The sequence below is a fragment of the Sphaerodactylus townsendi genome, linkage group LG03 (genome assembly GCF_021028975.2).
Source record: "Sphaerodactylus townsendi isolate TG3544 linkage group LG03, MPM_Stown_v2.3, whole genome shotgun sequence".
Taxonomy (NCBI): Eukaryota; Metazoa; Chordata; class Lepidosauria; order Squamata; family Sphaerodactylidae; genus Sphaerodactylus; species Sphaerodactylus townsendi.
In genome coordinates, this window is record NC_059427.1 from 20,771,394 (window position 1) to 20,788,978 (window position 17,585).

General features: G+C 47.2%; 1 protein-coding gene across 1 annotated transcript in view; it reads left to right on the forward strand.

Annotated features, from left to right (window-relative positions):
- The first annotated feature begins 5,600 nt into the window (after positions 1–5,600).
- Positions 5,601–17,585, forward strand: part of LOC125427738 (regulator of G-protein signaling 3-like) — a 12,637-nt gene continuing 652 nt past the window's right edge. Inside the window, exons 1-3 of the mRNA XM_048487292.1 lie at positions 5,601–6,023; positions 11,581–11,663; positions 17,554–17,583. Of these exons, the coding sequence (XP_048343249.1) occupies positions 5,601–6,023; positions 11,581–11,663; positions 17,554–17,583 (536 nt within the window). The remainder of the gene's footprint in view (positions 6,024–11,580; positions 11,664–17,553; positions 17,584–17,585) is intronic.

Below are 17,585 nucleotides of genomic sequence, written 5' to 3' on the forward strand. Positions count from 1 at the left end.
GGAATTGATAATAAAACTGCAAAGATTGTCATGCCCTTATATAAAGCAGTGGTGCGACTGCACTTGGAGTACTGTGTTCAGTTCTGGTTGCCACATCTCAAAAAGGATATTGAAGAGATAGAAAAAGTGCAGAGAAGGGCAACGAGGATGACTGAGGGACTGGAGCACCTTCCTTAGGAGGAGCGTCTGGAACTCTTTAGTTTGGAGAGGAGACGTCTGAGGGGGGATAGGATTGAAGTCTATAAAATTATGCATGGGGTAGAAAATGTTGACAGAGAGAATTTTTTCTCTCTTTCTCACAATACTAGAACCAGGGGGCATTCATTGAAAATTCTGGGGGGAAGAATTAGGACTAATAAAAGGAAACACTTCTTCACGCAACGTGTGATTGGTGTTTGGAATATGCTGCCACAGGAGGTGGTGATGGCCACTAACCTGGATAGCTTTAAAAAGGGCTTGGACAGATTTATGGAGGAGAAGTCGATCTATGGCTACCAAACTTGACCCTCCTTGATCTGAGATTGTAAATGCCTTAGCAGACCAGGTGCTCGGGAGCAGCAGTCGCAGAAGGCCATTGCTTTTACCTCCTGCACGTGAGCTCCCAAAGGCACCTGGTGGGCCACTGCGAGTAGCAGAGAGCTGGACTAGATGGACTCTGGTCTGATCCAGCTGGCTTGTTCTTATGTTCTTAAGTGAGAAGCTGCTCCAGTGGAAAAGCCCCACTGAGGCAGGTAGCCATTGTCCATGCGCTCAGGGCAAAGGTCAGGTGAGAAGTGAGGCCAACATGGGGAAGAAAGGAAGTTAGTGGGCGGTCTCCTGACCCAGATGGCAGACAAGAGAGGCAACAACACAGTTAGTGTGAGATACACAGCACTCCCCAGTGTCCAGGCATGCAGAAGTCGCTCATTCCAACATTCATAGCCATGAATTGGATTGGGACAATGCAGAAAAGGCAGAGGGGATTTCATCTTTCAAATCTTGTTCAGTTTCGCTAATCGAAACTGGGTTCCTCATACTTTTCTATGGGAAGGGGGCAGGAAAACTGTCTTTCCCCTCCACTTTGAAATACTGATTACCGTGTGGAAGCCTGGTTATGATTGATCGAAACTGGGCATAGCTCGAAGGCTTAATTCAATGGCGGATTATGCACATTTTTCACAGAGTTGCGATCTCTGTTGCATTTTGGTCCACAGAAACGGTTTTCTAAGCGGAACGAAGCAAGCAGGGCTGGTTCACTGCCCAAGCAACCCTCGGGCCAAATGACGATCACATGTGGTAGGAGGTGACAATTGAGCTTCGTGCCTGTCACCACCTCCCAGTCCCATGTTGCAGCTGGCCAAGGTCAAGACAGGCTGCCAGGCCCTTGGCAAAGACCGAGGGGCCCTTGGAGTGGCAAAACACCTCAAGCCAGTGAAGGGGAAAAAAAGAAAGGAAAATGTCAGAGAACAGGAAAGAAAAGCAGGGAGGGAGTGAAAACGGCAAAAGGAATGAAGGAAAAATGACAGAGGAGAGCCAGGCCCGTCTTTAATTTCTGTCTGTCTGCCTTTTTCCTCATCTATTTATTTTTCAAGTCATAGCCTAGCTCCTTATAAAACTCCATGCGATGCCGCAGGGTTTATTTTTATCCCGCACAAAAAAATGTGTTCAGCTGCACACTAGAAGGAACTCTGCCCTACCGCAGCGGTTTTTCGGAGCACATTCCAGACAGCCCCAAGGGGTTCCTCAGACGCTTCCTAAAGGTCCCTCGAGTTCAGGAGGTTCCTCAAAGCTTCTGCGTCAGCAGGCATGTTCCCCTAGAAGACAGTTTGCCATATGCTACTAATCCTCCCCTTTAAAAATGCAGATCTGGGGAGCACTTTCACGCTTCAAAGCTCCTGGTTAGGGCTCTGCATAAATAGCAGTTTGCATCTAGAACACAGGTGTCAAACTCGCGGCCCTCCAGATGTTATGGACTACAGTTCCCATCATCCCCTGCCACATGATGCTGGCAGGGGATGGTGGGAACTGTAGTCCATAACATCTGAAGACGAAGAAGAAGACTTTATTTACAGTCAATGACCAGATATATTACAAAACTCCAAAATATCTACAACAAAACAAGAATGCAGATCTCTCTCCCGTATTCCAGCACTATCCATCTATATATCATTATACTTTGTAAACACACCAAACAGCATAAAAATACTAAACAAAATAAAAATATCTCCATAACATCTGGAGGGCCACGAGTTTGACACCTATCGTCTAGAACAGTGGTGGCGAACCTATGGCACGGGTGCCAGAGGTGGCACTCAGAGCCCTCTCTGTGGGCACACGTGCACAGAGTTTGTCATGTGGGGGAGCGGAAAGTCGCCCCCCACATACACACACATACATAGGCAGGCCTTGCTTCTGAGTAAACCCTCCTAGGGTCGTGATTCATCTGTTCGAAGTGTTGCACGGTTGCTCCACCAAGCTTACTCCCAAGTAACGTGTGCCTCAGAGCAAACCGTTTTTTCTAAACGAAAACCTCAGTATTGAGGTTGAATTGCCATGCTGGCACTTTGTGATAAATAAGTGGTTTTTGGGTTGCAATTTGGGCACTTGGTCTCGAAAAGGTTCGCCATCACTGGTCTAGAACATTTTCAAGATGCCTTTGGTGCTGTGGCAACCCAAAGGATTAGGGTTACCATCTCTGGATTGGAAAATTCCTGCAGATCTGGGGGAAGAGCCTAAAACGGGGTTTGGAGAGGAGAGGAGCCTCTGCAGGTGGAAACAATCAACCCTCCAGTGTCGCCGTTTCCTCCAAGGGAACCGATCTTTATAGTCTGGAAATCAGTCATAATTCCACGAGAACTCCAGGCCTTACCTAGAGGCTGCTAACTCTAATGGCATTTACTGGAAGAATTCTGTCAAGGTTAGAAAGATTAAAGGCCGCAGAACTACAGTCGAGCAGACAAAATCAATATGTGAACTTCGAGTCTTGCTGGTCATTTTAACCTCTTTGCTTCCGCTGGGAAACGTACGAGGCAGGCAGCTCTGTGAGATGGTAGAATGCGCTGAATCAGTGTGGGCTAGGGGGTGGGGAGAGCTCACAATTTTTAAATGCTCCCCCAACGTGACAAATGCCCTGCAGATAGAAAGTCGCAAAGCAGGCAAAGGGCGGGACCAGAGATGTGGACGCCGATGTGCCAATGTTCTATTTGTGTGGAAACAATTAATAATGGAATTCCCCCAATACAGCCTGACACGGCACAGTCTATCCTTCTCCTTCATTCTAATACTGGTTAAGAATATTTGTTAGAAGAAGAAGAAGTGTTTGGATTTATATCCCCCCTTTCTCTCCTGCAGGAGACTCAAAGGGGCTGACAATCTCCTTGCCCTTCCCCCCTCACAACAAACACCCTGTGAGGTGGGTGGGGCTGAGAGAGCTCCGAAAAGCTGTGACTAGCCCAAGGTCACCCATGTGTGTGGGAGTGCACAGGCTAATCTGAATTCCCCAGATAAGCTTCCACAGCTCAGGCGGCAGAGCTGGGAATCAAACCGGGTTCCTCCAGATTAGAATGCACCTGCTCTTAACCACTGCGCCACTGCTGCTCCCTTCGTTAGGGGATGAAGTGGAAATGAATCTAGCTTGAGTATCAGTATGAAAGGCAGGCTAGAGTTCAACTAAACAAATCAAGCAGGGGCCCACAGTGTAGGGTTGCCAAGAGTAGATTAGAAAATTCCTGGAGATTTGGGAGAGTTGACTGGCAAAGATTTCTTTTTTTCCCCCAGGGAGGGATCTCAGTAGGCAATAATGCCATAGAGCAGGGGTGGCCAACCTATGGCACCCCAGATGTTCATGGACTACAATTCCCATCAGCCCCTGCCAGCATGGCCATCCCTGCCATAGAGTCTACCCTCCAAAGCAGCCATTTTGTCCAGTTGAAGAAAAGCCGGATCGTCCGATCCTACATTATCGCACATTAACCTTGTTTGAAACACCTATTGACTTGAAGGATCTACCACAACAGATTCTCTCATATGAAGAATCTCCTCACCATGGAGACTCTCCATTTTAAATGGATAACAGACTTTAAGAAAGAGTGGATGTTGTGGATGGATTATATTGAACAAAAGTTCCAAAACAAAATGTAGCTTTAGGGAATAAGATTTGACAAGGAAGGTTAGAGAATAAAAACAGAAATTGTGAGTAAAAATAACCTGAATGTATAAAATTCTACTTTTTTCCTCCACCTTTATTTTTATTAGCTTTTAGAAGCAGAGAAAAGGTCTACGGTAAGGGTATGATAGTTAAACATAAGTAAGGAAAGTTGGAAGTCTTCTATTTTATGGATTTGAAGAAGAAGAAGGTTTGGATTTCTCTCCTGCAGGAGACTCAAAGGGGCTGACAATCTCCTTGCCCTTCCCCCCTCACAACAAACACCCTGTGAGGTAGGTGGGGCTGAGAGAGCTCCGAGAAGCTGTGACTAGCCCAAGGTCACCCAGCTGGTGTGTGTGGGAGTGCAAAGGCTAATCTGAATTCCCCAGATAAGCCTCCACAGCTCAGGCGGCAGAGCGGGGAATCAAACCCGGTTCCTCCGATTAGATACACGAGCTTTTAACCTCCTACGCCACTGCTGCTCCTTTGTTTAACATTATAAAAACTGGTTTGTCTTTATATTGTGGGGCCTATGTCATATGTTGTTGAATGAATAAAGATTTAAGTTTAAAAAGATGTTTGTTAAAACATTTATATTCCACCTTTCCTCCTGGTTCAAGGTGGCCTATAATGATAGTCAAAACATTCCCAGCCTTAAAACAAAAGTTAAAAAGCAACCCAAAGCTCTCCCCCTCCCTGTTCAAATTATGCCTGCCATTTAAACCCCTCAAAAGCGCTGGCAAACAGGCAGGCCTTGCAGTGCCTCCTGAAGACCCCCTCACCTCTTCAGGGAGCTGATTTCACAGAGCCAGAGCCCTGATGAAAAAGCCCTGGGCTGTGGTGAATGATAGACAGGTAGTGGTGGGCCAAAACCTAAAGTTGGCACACAGACACATGGAAGGAGATGGTCCTTCAGATAGATGGGTTCCAGGTCATGAATGGCTTTAAAGATATGGCTCAGTTATCCCCTAACTCAGTGGTGGGATCCAAAAATTTTAGTAACAGATTCCCATGGTGGTGGGATTCAAACAGTGGTGTAGCGCCAATGGGGCTGGGCTGGGCCCGAGCACCCGCGGCGGCAGGCGGGGCATTCCCTTGGGCAGGGCGCTGTGGCAAGGACACCCAGCAGCTTCGCGCCGGTCCCTTTAGGCAGAGAAAGGCGAATGCACGCCGGGCGCTATAGGCACCCACGCACGCCGGTGCACCTCCTGCTAGACTGCTTCAAGTTCTGCGTGCTACTGCTGAGAGGAGGGGCGTAACTAAGGCAAAAATCAGGTGGCAAAATCACCAATTAGTAACCCCCTCTCGGCACACACAAATAATTAGTAACCTACTCTCGGGAACCTGTGAGAACCTGCTGGATCCTACCTCTGCCCTAACTACTTTCTAGAGAACCTTGTGAAAATTAGCTCCTGGCTGCCCTCATGTTCAGCACACATGTGTTTAACCAAAATTACCTCCCCCACCCCTGATACAGATGCTGAGCCCCCTCCAGAAATGTGGTTCAGAAGGATGCCTCTTAGACTGCGACTTTCTACCCTGGCACCGGAGTGCCCTCCGCAAACGTCACTCAAGCGGTGAGGAGCCCGAACCGGAGCATGAACATGAGAATCGGCGGGAGGAGAAACCGTGTCCCCCGAGCATCCTCTTAGAGGCTCCGGACTCAGACAGTGGCCTCCAGCTCCCGCTCCAGGATCCCGGAGGGGTGTGGCGAAGCCGCAGCGAAGGCCGTCTGGACCAGAACGAGGGACCTTCTCAAGGGGTAGCGGAGTTGGGGGATAAATCAGGAAGTGGATGGAGTTTGCCGTCCCCCAAATCCCTGAGGAAGGAACGACACCCGAGAGGGAGAGTTGCTGCAGCGAAAGAGCACCTGCTGAGCCTTTTTGGAGGATCAAATAAAGTGAGTGAATGTGGGACCTTTTCTTAGCCTAGTGCTATATGATAGCCCTTCTCTACCAGTTGCCTGCCTGCCTTAAGGTTAAGAGCTCGTGTATCTAATCTGGAGGAACCGGGTTTGATTCCCAGCTCTGCCGCTTGAGCTGTGGAGGCTTATCTGGGGAATTCAGGTTAGCCTGTATACTCCCACACACGCCAGCTGGGTGACCTTGGGCTAGTCACAGCTTCTCAGAGCTCTCTCAGCCCCACCTACCTCACAGGGTGTTTGTTGTGAGGGGGGAAGGGCAAGGAGATTGTCAGCCCCCTTGAGTCTCCTGCAGGAGAGAAAGGAGGGATATAAATCCAAATTCTTCTTCTTCTTCTTCTTCTTCTTCTTCTTCTTCTTCTTCTTCTTCTTCTTCTTCTTCTTCTTCTTCTTCTTCTTCTTCTTCTTCTTCTTCTTCTTCTTCTTCTTCTTCTTCTTCTCCTCCTCCTCCTCCTCTCACCCCTCCACTTCTCTTTCCATGAGAAACACGAGCCCAGAAATTCTGTTTTGTTTTTAACTTGCACTTGTATAAATATTTTAGTGTCTTTGTTCCCAATGCTTTTAATCTCTGGAATTTCCTGCAGCGAAAAAAAAGTATCTTGAGACTGTATGAAAACCAATAATTAATTTTCAAGGAAGGGGTTATGGCCGAGGGCCCGGGATTTGGGACACCTGGATCCTCCGGAACAAAACTGGAGTCGAATAGATGATACCAGGAAACTGGTAGACCTGGTTCTTGAGCAATGGTGGGCAGTGTATTTGGCTCACTATCTACCCTGGCTCAGACCAGTGAGGAAGGGCAGGGAAACAGTCCTTTTGGTATGGGCCAAACCAGATGCAACACAGTCTGACAGTGGAATCCTAAACAGAGTTGTTCTATTCCCCAAGCAAAACTTTTTTTCTGGCGCCCCGTGCCCAGCCAGAACAGAGTGGGAGAATCACAAGCAAGGTTTAACAGTTCAAACAAAAGTTTTAATATTTTGAAGAATGGAGACTTTAACTCCTCCCAGGGTCTGCTTAAAATAAAGTACTTAAGAACATAAGAACTAGCCTGCTGGATCAGACCAGAGTCTGTCTAGTCCAGCACTCTGCTACTCGCAGTGGCCCACCAGGTGCCTTTGGGAGCTCACCTGCAGGATGTGAAAGCAATGGCCTGCTGCTGCTGCTGCTCCTGAGCACCTGGTCTGCTAAGGCATTTGCAATCTCAGATCAAGGAGGATCAAGATTGGTAGCCATAGATCGACTTCTCCGCCATAAATCTGTCCAAGCCCTTTTTAAAGCTATCCAGGTTAGTGGCCATCACCACCTCCTGTGGCAGCATATTCCAAACACCAATCACACGTTGTGTGAAGAAGTGTTTCTTTAAGTTCCTTGAGTCTTTATCTGACTGATGTTCTCTGTAAATCTCAACTTTGTGCTCTCTGTACACTTTGACATGGCAAAATACTGCTGCCTCCTAACTCCTTGGGCACCTGTACTGAACTGAGTTAAACAGGGGCATTGCTGAGAGATAACTGGGAAACTTCTTAAAGGGACAGGGACTAACTAAAATTCCCTCCCTTTGGAGACTATACAGAGGTCTAAACCCATGCTATCTATGGGAAACTGATACTTAACAATGAAAATAATAAAGGCTTCTGTGGGGGCATGACAAGAGTTATGTCAATTAAAGTCAGTGAGTTTAGAAGGGGCTAACTGATTAGAATTACAATCTCCTTTCCCTGAAATCACTGCATAGTTTACTTTTAAATGGCAGGTGCAGAGCCGCATAATTTAGGTTGGGACCATGGAACTAAGGAAGAGGTTTTTTAAAGTATTTTTCTCCACTTCTCGGAACCATGTCCCTATCAACACTCTTCTTCCTTGACTGTTATTAGTCCTGATTTTGGGATGGGGGGGGGGGGAGAGAGAGAGACTCTTTGCCTGTCTTTTCTCTTTTACCCGAACTAATAGTGGCTGAAGGGGTGTGGGTGGTTTTGAATAGAGAAAGTATGGAAAGACAAAAGGTCGTTTCCCCACTTACCTCGAACACCCTTGCTACTCTCAGTGCGCATCATTTCTGGTGCGCTCCCGGGCTTCCCCACGAGCGCGGGGTCATCAAAAGGCGCCATTTTGAGGAGCGCCAGGAATGACGCGCGCTGAGGGGGCGTGAGAGCAGCAGCGTCGGGGCGGCTGCATTGTCGCCACCCCTGTAGTGGGGAGTGCAACGGAACCCCGCGCTACTTGGGGAGAGTAGCGCGCAGCAGACGGTAAGTGGGGAAACGACCAAAAGAGGGAAAGATGAAAAAGGCAACCTCTTTTTCAGATTCAGTTCCTTGTTATAGATTTTAAGGCTAATGTGAAGTTGGATCTGAGCCCCATCTTCTTGGCCTTTTCTGCATGCACAGCTTACCACAGATTTTCTCAGTGGTCAAACCTTGGGTTTTGGACACATTTTCTGTGAAATCATTCCACACACCTCCATTCCCCCCATTATTTTCCGCTTTGTTCAGTTGCATTTATTCTACACGCTACTTCTGAAAACATATTATTCCTCGTGGTGGTGGGATATCATCTATGATGCAGAAGAACAATTCTCCCTTTCAGCCACTTTCTACTCCCGCTCCCCCCTCCTCTGTTTTCAAAAGGAATTTTTAATTTGTTTCTCTATCTATTGCTTTCATGATGTAAGGTGAGAGCAAAGATACAAGCCAAGTCAATTGTATCAACTTTGTCAATTGCACCCAAATGAGCCATGTCATACTGAGGCAAAGATACAGTCTGTCCTCATGGACAAAGGAAGTTGAGTTTGCAGAAGGAAAATGACAAGACTGCAGCCAGACCCTTGTCAGATTTCTCCTACAGAAGCAACTTCTGTTGTAGCATCGCTCATTTGGGATGAAAATGTAACATCGCTCATTTGGGATGAAATTGACAACATGGATTTAGCTTGTGTTTGTGCTCTGACATTACATAGCTAATAGGATAGAGAATTTGTTTTTTAAATCTTTTCGAAAATGGGGGATGAAGGGAAAGAGAAAATGGCTGAAGAGAAGTTTGGGTGACTACACAGGGGCATGGAAGAGGGCCAGGTTTTTGGTGGGGCAGAAATGAGGACCATTTCAACATGATTGCACGCTTAAGGGAAACTGGCTCAGAAACGGACCAAAAAAAATCCCAGTAAAAGTGCTTGGCAAAACAAAGAGGGAAAATGAAGGGAAAACATTTCTGGAACCAAATGGAGGGGGAAATGTATGGAATTAAAAAGAGAAAAAGTAGCAATTAGCCTTGTATGGAAAATTAGCCTTGTATGGAAAAGACATCCTGTTTAGTGCAACTGAGTTGGCCTGGTACAAAGAAAAAAGAAAAAACCCTAGGGCAGTGGTGGCGAACCTATGGCACGGGTGCCAGAGGTGGCACTCAGAGCCCTCTCTGTGGGCACGCATAAACAGATCCACACACATACACATCTAGGCTGGCCTGGGCCACTGGGCTCGATTATTAGCATTAAACCTAAGACCTAATTTTGGGGAAGCAGTGTAGGTAACCCTGCTAAGCGCTGTTAAACCCCACTGATTTTCATGCGAAGAACTAAAGCGTGATCCTTTACCTGGGAGTAAGCTCGGTTGCTGGCAATGGGGCTTGCTTCTGAGTAAACCCTCTTGGGTCGTGATTCACCCATTGGAAGAGTTGCACGGTTGCTTCAAAGCAAAGCCACCAAGCTTACTCCCGAGTAACGCATGCCTTGGAGCCAACTGGTTTTTCTAAACTAAAACCTCAGTATTCAAGTTAAATTGCCGTGCTGGCACTTCGCAATAAATAAATGGGTTTTGGGTTGCAATTTGGGCACTCGGTCTCAAAAAAGTTTGCCATCACTGCCCTAGGGCGAGACACAGTGTTTTTACTTGTGATTCCCAATAGAAAGTGGCCATCTGAGCAGCTACATCACAGTGTGGTTGGGGGAACCACTCTACCCCATCACTCTATGGTGTTCAGTTTGGTTTGGGTTGCCATGGTTAGCTCACCTTGTTCAGATAGTAAAGCAGCCTACGGTATTTTGAGCTCTATCATCGCATGACTCTGGGAACAGTCAGTGGCCCCGTGATTTGTGACTGCCCCCTGTTTTGGTGCCTGAAACCAGCAGTCACATATGCCGCAGTGGTGGGATTCAAATAATTTAACAACCAGTTCCAGCGGTGGGATTCGAATGATTGAACAACTGGTTGTTTACAAGCACCATTTTAACAACCGGTTCTGCCCAAGTGGTGCGAATCGGCTGAATCCCATCACTGCGGGCACCTCTTCTGGCTGTGAAAGTGTGATGGATCATTGTTGCTCTTAAATTGTTGTCCCAAAATCTGCTGCTTGAAACGAATTGCCTCACTTGCCAAAAGTTGGGTTGACTTCGGAAACAACAACTTTCCTTGTACCATGCCTGCATTTTTCTGAAAAGTGATTTCAGTGGACTCCAGTTTTCAGTTGACTTCAGTGGACTCAAGAATATGTCAGCTTAGGACTGTATTGTTTAAACATCAAATGCAAAATTGTCTTAAGGAGGACCAACACTGCTGCCCCCCACTTCAGGTTGCTCCTGGCTTGGCTAGACCAGGCCTTAAAGTCAGGCAACAAGAAGGGCCTCTGCTCCTTCCCCTCTTCCTCTGGGCAGTGCTGTGTCAAGGGTTCAAAAAAAGAGGGAAGTTGGACATAAACATTGAGGAGTATGTTGGCCCCCTTCCGCAGGGCCTCTACGAAGGGCATCTTGATCAAGGGAACTCCAGAATGCGGACCTGGTGCTTGTAAATGGGGACTGCCTCTCCTGAGTTTTTTGCAAAGACCCCCTTTTTATCCCCTTCCAAGATCTGCGGCCCTGGATGTTTGCTTGCACTATCTGATCGGCCTTGGTCATAGTACAGTGGTGGCGAACCTATGGCACGGGTGCCAGAGGTACCACTCAGAGCCCTCTCTGTGGGCACGTGCAAACAGAGTGCCCCCCCCCCCACATCTAGATTGGCCTGAGCCACTGGGATCGATTATTAGCATTAAACCTAAGACCTAGTTTTGGGGAAGCAGTGTAGGTAACCCTGTTAAGCGCTGTTAAACCCCACTGATTTTCATATGAAGAACTAAAGCATGATCCTTTACCTGGGAGTAAGCTCAGTTGCTGGCAGTGGGGCTTGCTTCTGAGTAAACCCTCCTAGGGTCACGATTCACCCATTGGAAGAGTTGCACGGTTGCTTCAAAGCAAAGCCACCGACTACCACCAAGCTTACTCCCGAGTAACGCACGCCTCTGAGTCAATCATTTTTTTCTAAACTAAAACCTCAGTATTCAGGTTAAATTGCGGTGTTGGCACTTTGCGATAAATAAGTGGGTTTTGGGTGGCAGTTTGGGCACTCGGTCTCAAAAAGGTTCGCCATCACTGTCATAGTGGGATGCAAGGTGTGCCGGGACTCTTAGTAGGACTTCCGAGAGCGACAGAAGTGGTTGCTGGGTTCCTTGGGGGGGGGGGGGGGGTCTTCAGTCTCATCCCGCATGGACTCTTGTTTCTTTCTTTCAGTCGCTGGGATCCAGTGTGGAATCAAACCTGGGATCAGACAGTGATAGCAGCCACCAAGCACGATCGAGGCAAAAACACTGCCGGTGAGTGCGTTGGTGGGATTTGAAAGCTTTAAAATCCAAATTGCATCTGCACCACAACGGCCTCTTTCTAGGGTTCCCTCATCCTTTGCACAGGCCTTCTCAAGCCTGGTTTCCTATGAGCTTTTCAGAAATCTGTGCCTGTTGGCATGTTGTCTGGAAGGGAGTGGTGAGTTCAGTGGTGGGATCCAAAATTTTTAGTAACAGGTTCCCATGGTGGTGGGATTCAAACTGTGGCGTAGTGCCAATGGGGCTGGGCGAGGCATTCCGGGGGCGTGGTCGGGCATCCTGGGGGCGGGGCATTCCTGGGCGGGGTTGTGACAATGATGCAGCCGCTGCACCGGTCCTTGGGCCGGAAACGAATGCACGCAGGCGCAGGCTGCCACGCACGCCGGTGCGCCTCCTGCTAGACTGCTTCCAGTTCTGCGCGCTACTGCTGAGAGGAGGGGCGTAACTAAGGCAAAAATCACGTGGCAAAATCACCAATTAGTAACCCCCTCTCGTCACACACAAATAATTAGTCACCTACTCTCGGGGACCTGTGAGAACCTGCTGGATCCCACCTCTGGGTGGGCGTTGTTGAAAGTCCTGTGTCCACTTCTGCTGCCATTTGCCTTCCATAGCCCCTTGCAGGCCCCCTTTTTTCTCCCTTTCCATCAGGGGACTATTTGAGGACTTTTAAAAAATCATTTTTTTAACTGATTTTTAAAAATCCTTCACAAACTCTTCCAGCACCACAGCAAGGAACAAAATATAAGGAAAATGGCGACTGAGAAAGTATGCAGAAGATTCCTGTGTAAATGCTCCTTGGCCCCATATGTATCCTTTTGCATCTGCATCAGAATGCAAAATAGAGATTCCTCACCCTTGTGAAAACATAAGAACATAAGAATAAGCCAGCTGGATCAGACCAGAGTCCATCTAGTCCAGCTCTCTGCTACTCGCAGTGGCCCACCAGGTGCCTTTGGGAGCTCACATGCAGGAGGTGAAAGCAATGGCCTTCTGCGGCTGCTGCTGCCGAGCACCTGGACTGCTAAGGCATTTGCAGTCTCAGATCAAAGAGGATCAAGATTGGTAGCCATAGATCGACTTCTCCTCCAGAAATCTGTCCAAGCCCTTTTTAAAGCTATCCAGGTTAGTGGCCATCACCACCTCCTGTGGCAGCATATTCCAAACACCAATCACACGTTGCGTGAAGAAGTGTTTCCTTTTATTAGTCCTTATTTGTCCCCCCAGCATTTTCAATGGATGCCCCCTGGTTCTAGTATTGTGAGAAAGAGAGAAAAATTTCTCTCTGTCAACATTTTCTACCCCAGTCATAATTTTATAGACTTCAATCACATCCCCCCTCAGCCGCCTCCTCTCCAAACTAAAGAGTCCCAAACGCTGCAGCCTCTCCTCATAGGGAAGGTGCTCCAGCCTGGCATGTTCCTATCCCACCATTTCTCCAAGGAACTCAGAGCCGCTCAGAGATTATCTCCTTCCCACCTTCATCCTGACAAAAACTCTGTGAGGCAGTTTTAGCTGAGAGAGAGACCCAAGATAACATAGTGAGTTTCATAGGAGGATTAGAACCTGAGTCCTACCGGGTCATTCATGCCAATGCTTCATCCCATCAGCTGACTGTGCTACACCAGCACGGGGCTAAAAACCACCAGATCCCTGTTTCAAATCTCACCTCAAACCTGGGCTTACTGGGTAGCTTTAGGAAACCCACTGTCTCAGCTGCCTTCAACTGTAATATATGCGAATCATAAAACTGTCCTACTTGACAGGATTGTTGTAAAAATGATCAGGACAAAGTATTTGAAATTCTGTGAGCATTTTGGGGAGCAGGCTACACAGATACTGTGCCTTATAAGTGATTGTAGTACATTTAACTTACGTAGGCGATTTGGGCTGGGAAGTCTCCCCTTCTGCTGTGAACTCACTAGGAAGGCTTTAGCAAACTGCTCTCTCTCTTCTCTGCACTACAGCAATAATAATATTGATCTGCCTTATAGAGGCATAATGTATAATGTATATTAAGTGTTTTGTGTATTCAGAAATGCCACTCATTCATATAGCTTCACTAGTGTGAATAGCTTTTTGCAGAGGCCATCAAAATAGGCCCCTGTCCTGAGGAGTATACAATCTAAAATGTGACACTATGCAGATAACAAAGGGAGAGAAGAGGGGCTGGGGTTAAACAGGGGAAGAGTGTATATTCATTCCAGCTGTACAGTACAGGCTAAAAACTCTCTGAGGAACTACAGTTCCCAGGAGACCTTGGGGCTCACAAGGGCTCCTGGGAAATATAGTTCCCACCGGGCCATTTTTAAGCCTGAACTGTGAATAGGCCTTTTTTTCAGCTGACTGATATACAGAACCTCAATACACGTTACATTATTCTCATAGACATGGTCATGTTGAGTAGAAATGCAACGTTTCAAAGTTTCAGGCATTCCAAGTGTGCAAGGCCTTGCTGTAGATCAGGGCCATGGTGTGCACATAGGACTGGGTGAGATCTTCACCCCTGTGCCATTTTTAATTAACTGAAATCGCTGGGGGTTGAGGAGTTTTTATTTGCTCTTCCCAGAAATGTAACATATAGTTCATTAGGGGAACGTGCATTCCCTCAGCGGGGCAAATAATGTTCCCCACAGCTGTTTCTGGTCAGAGGAAATGGGTGGGGAGGGGGACTAAGACCCCTTTTCCATGTGCTGCAGTGCCAAGCCAAATGGAGCCCCTATGCCCATGGGATGTCCAGAGTTCAGAAAAGCCATCTCCACCCCACCTGAGGGTGCAAATGAGTATACGTAGGCTCTTCATGTCTCTCTCTCTCTCTCTCTCTCTCTGCTGTCTGCTGTGAGAGTGGGCAGTGGTGGGATCAAAAAAAAAAAATTTTGGCCAACGAGGTTCCCATGGTGGTGGGATTCAAACAGTGGCATAGCGCCAATGGGGCTGGGCGGGGCATGACAGGGGCGTGGCCGGGCATTAGGGGGGCGGGGCATTAATAATTTCTCTGTTGCTGTAAAAAACTCTTACTGTAAAAAAAAGTTCCTAATTTCCAGCTGGTATCTTTCTGTCCATAATTTAAACTCATTATAGCAAGTCCTATCGTCTACTGCCAACAGAAACAACTACTTCTCCTCAATTATTGTGACTGCCTGTCAAATGCACTTAATATTCAAATACTTAATTTTGTTTCTAGAAATCAAAAGAAGGATACTTTCCTTAAACAAGGAACTTTACCATATTTCTAAAACTTATGTTTTTCAAAACAATAACAGGGAGAATTATCGTTTTTTCTGCATCGCTAGCCAGCCACATAGGAAACAACAGGACTTTATGATTTTTGGACCTAATGGAATTTCTAACAGAAAATCAGACCCAATTAGTCACCCCCTCTCGGCACACACAAATAATTAGTAACCCACTCTCGGGAACTGGTGAGAACCTGCCGGATCCCACCTCTGGAGACAGGTCTACAGAACTGTGGGGAAGGCTTCCAGGAAAAAGGGCATGGGGGGCGTGGAGGTTTGAAGAAAGGGGGAAGGGGAATGTCCCACAGACATTTCAGGAGGCAGTTCCAGTCATAAGGGGCAAGGAGTGAGAAAGGGTGGAGCGCCTTAAGGAAGCTGAAATTCTTCAGATGACTGAAAGCGGTGGAGCTGGAGAAACATATCCATGATAGTAATATTGATGGAGAAAGGTGGGGAAATTTACCTCATTTCCATCTGACTTCCTAATCCTCTCCCTGCGACATAGGATTACCAACCTCCAGGTGAGACATGGAAATCTCCTGGGATTACAACAGACCTCTAGACTACAAAGATGAGTTCTCCTGGAGGAAATGGCTCCTTTGGAGTTGGACTCTATGGCCTTAGACCCTGCTGAGGTCTTGCCACTCCTCAGAGCCCACCCTCCACAGGCTCCACCCCCCAATCACAACTGTTTAAGGTGACCAGATGGTCACCTTTGTAAACCGGGACGGGCGGGTAGGTGGGCGGCCGCGCATGCATGTCACAGGGCGGGAAACGGGAGCGCCCCAGAAGGCAGTGCGGCAGCCTTCCAAAAATCGGGACACTTCAAAAAACCGGCAGGACGCGGGACAAATTGTTTGAAGGTGGGACTGTCCCGCCAAAAGCGGGATGTCTGGTCAGCCTACAACTGTTGTACTTCCATGAACTTACTTGAAACGGATGCACATTCATTGATGAACTTGTTTCTTTAATGCGATAGCACTTTGTCACTGGAGTATTGTAAACAGTGGCGTTCCTGCCTAGGGACAGGGTGTACCCTATGTCCCCGGGCGCCCCCCATTTGGTCACGTGGGGGGCGCCAACGTACTAAGAGATGGATTTGTGTGAACTAAAATGACAAGTGTTTTTTCACATTCTGGCCTGCAGGGGGCATCCATAACTTTGCTGCCCCTGAACCAAACATCGCCAAACTCGGGCGGTATCATCAGGGCAGTCTCTGGATCATTCCCTGAAATTCTGGTGCCGCTAGCTTTAAAAATGTCGGCTCCCTGCGGGCCGAAAAAACACGCAAAGCCCCAAAACCCAAATGCCTTGCATTGGCATTTGTTCATATTGGGGCGGGACATGTCCGGACAATTTTTATTCAAATTTTTTAGATTCCAGTCGAATCTGCCTGCTATTTGTCATCTGAATCTCCAACCCTCAAAAGTGATGCTGTTTGCGGGGGGGGGAGAATCCACCCCCAAACAGGATGACTTTCAAACCCTGTTTTAACTGGGGACCCCAGATTCTCCCTTTAAGGTAGATTTAAAAGAAGAATCTGAGCTCCCTAGTTTAAACACCATTGAAAGTGATGGTGTTTGCAGAAGTGGATTCCACTGGAAGAGTGTTTTAGTGAGAGATGATGCTGACATTTGTTTGGTAAATGTTTTGCTGGGGGTGATTTGTGAGAGATTTACATGCTTAATACCCACTTGCACTGGCTTGGAGTATTTTCTCAGGCTAACAACCTACCTCATAGGGTTGTTGTGATTAGGAAATTAGGAAAAGAGTTGGTGGGGAGAGAGCCATGTATGTTTTGATGCGAGTGGGAGGTGTTTTGTGAGCTGGTACAAAAAATCATTGTTTGGTCATGGTGGGGGAGGGTGGCCACCAGTGGTGGGATTCAGCAGGTTCGCACCACTTCTGCAGAACCGGTTGTTGAATTATTTGCTTGTAAACAACCAGCTATTAAATTATTTGAATCCCACCCCCGGAACCGGTTGTTAAATTATTTGACTCTCACCACTGGTGGCCACCCATACGCCGGGTGGGGGGCGAGCGCCAAACTCAGGTTTTGTCCCCGGGCGCCAGTTTGCCTAGGTACGCCCCTGATTGTAAATGCATAATTTTCCTAACATTATTATGATATTGATACTATCTAGAATGACACACTTTCACTTATATTAGACTTGTTATATACTGCATATCATAAGACTGCAGTCACAACAACCCTGCAAGGTTGCTTTTTGTGGTTGGTTTGATATGTTGCATGAATTTGGATAAATCTCTGATAAGCTTAGTACAATACATGCCTTGCTATCTTGTCTACAACAACTTTCTGTTTTGTTGTTCTGTTTCTGCCATTCCAATTCTTGCTTGTTGTATGTTGTTTGCATTGTTTCCACCCCCAAATCTCCAGCAATTTCTCAACCCAGAGTTGGCAACCCGGAAGTCAAATCCATGTAATTCCAACCCCAAAATCCCCTTTCCCTTAAGAACCTGAGAGGAGAGGAATGCCGGAAGGGGTCTCATCCCTGCTATCTTCCTTCTCTGATTGACCTTCCTTCCCCATTGGCGTTCCACATCTTTGATTCACGTGAGCATGCTCAGTTTGGTTTCAGCCATTCTACTCACCTTCAATTTTCTTGTTTCTTTTTTCAAAGCAGGCGAAATAAAAGAAACTTCTTAAGATTGTGGT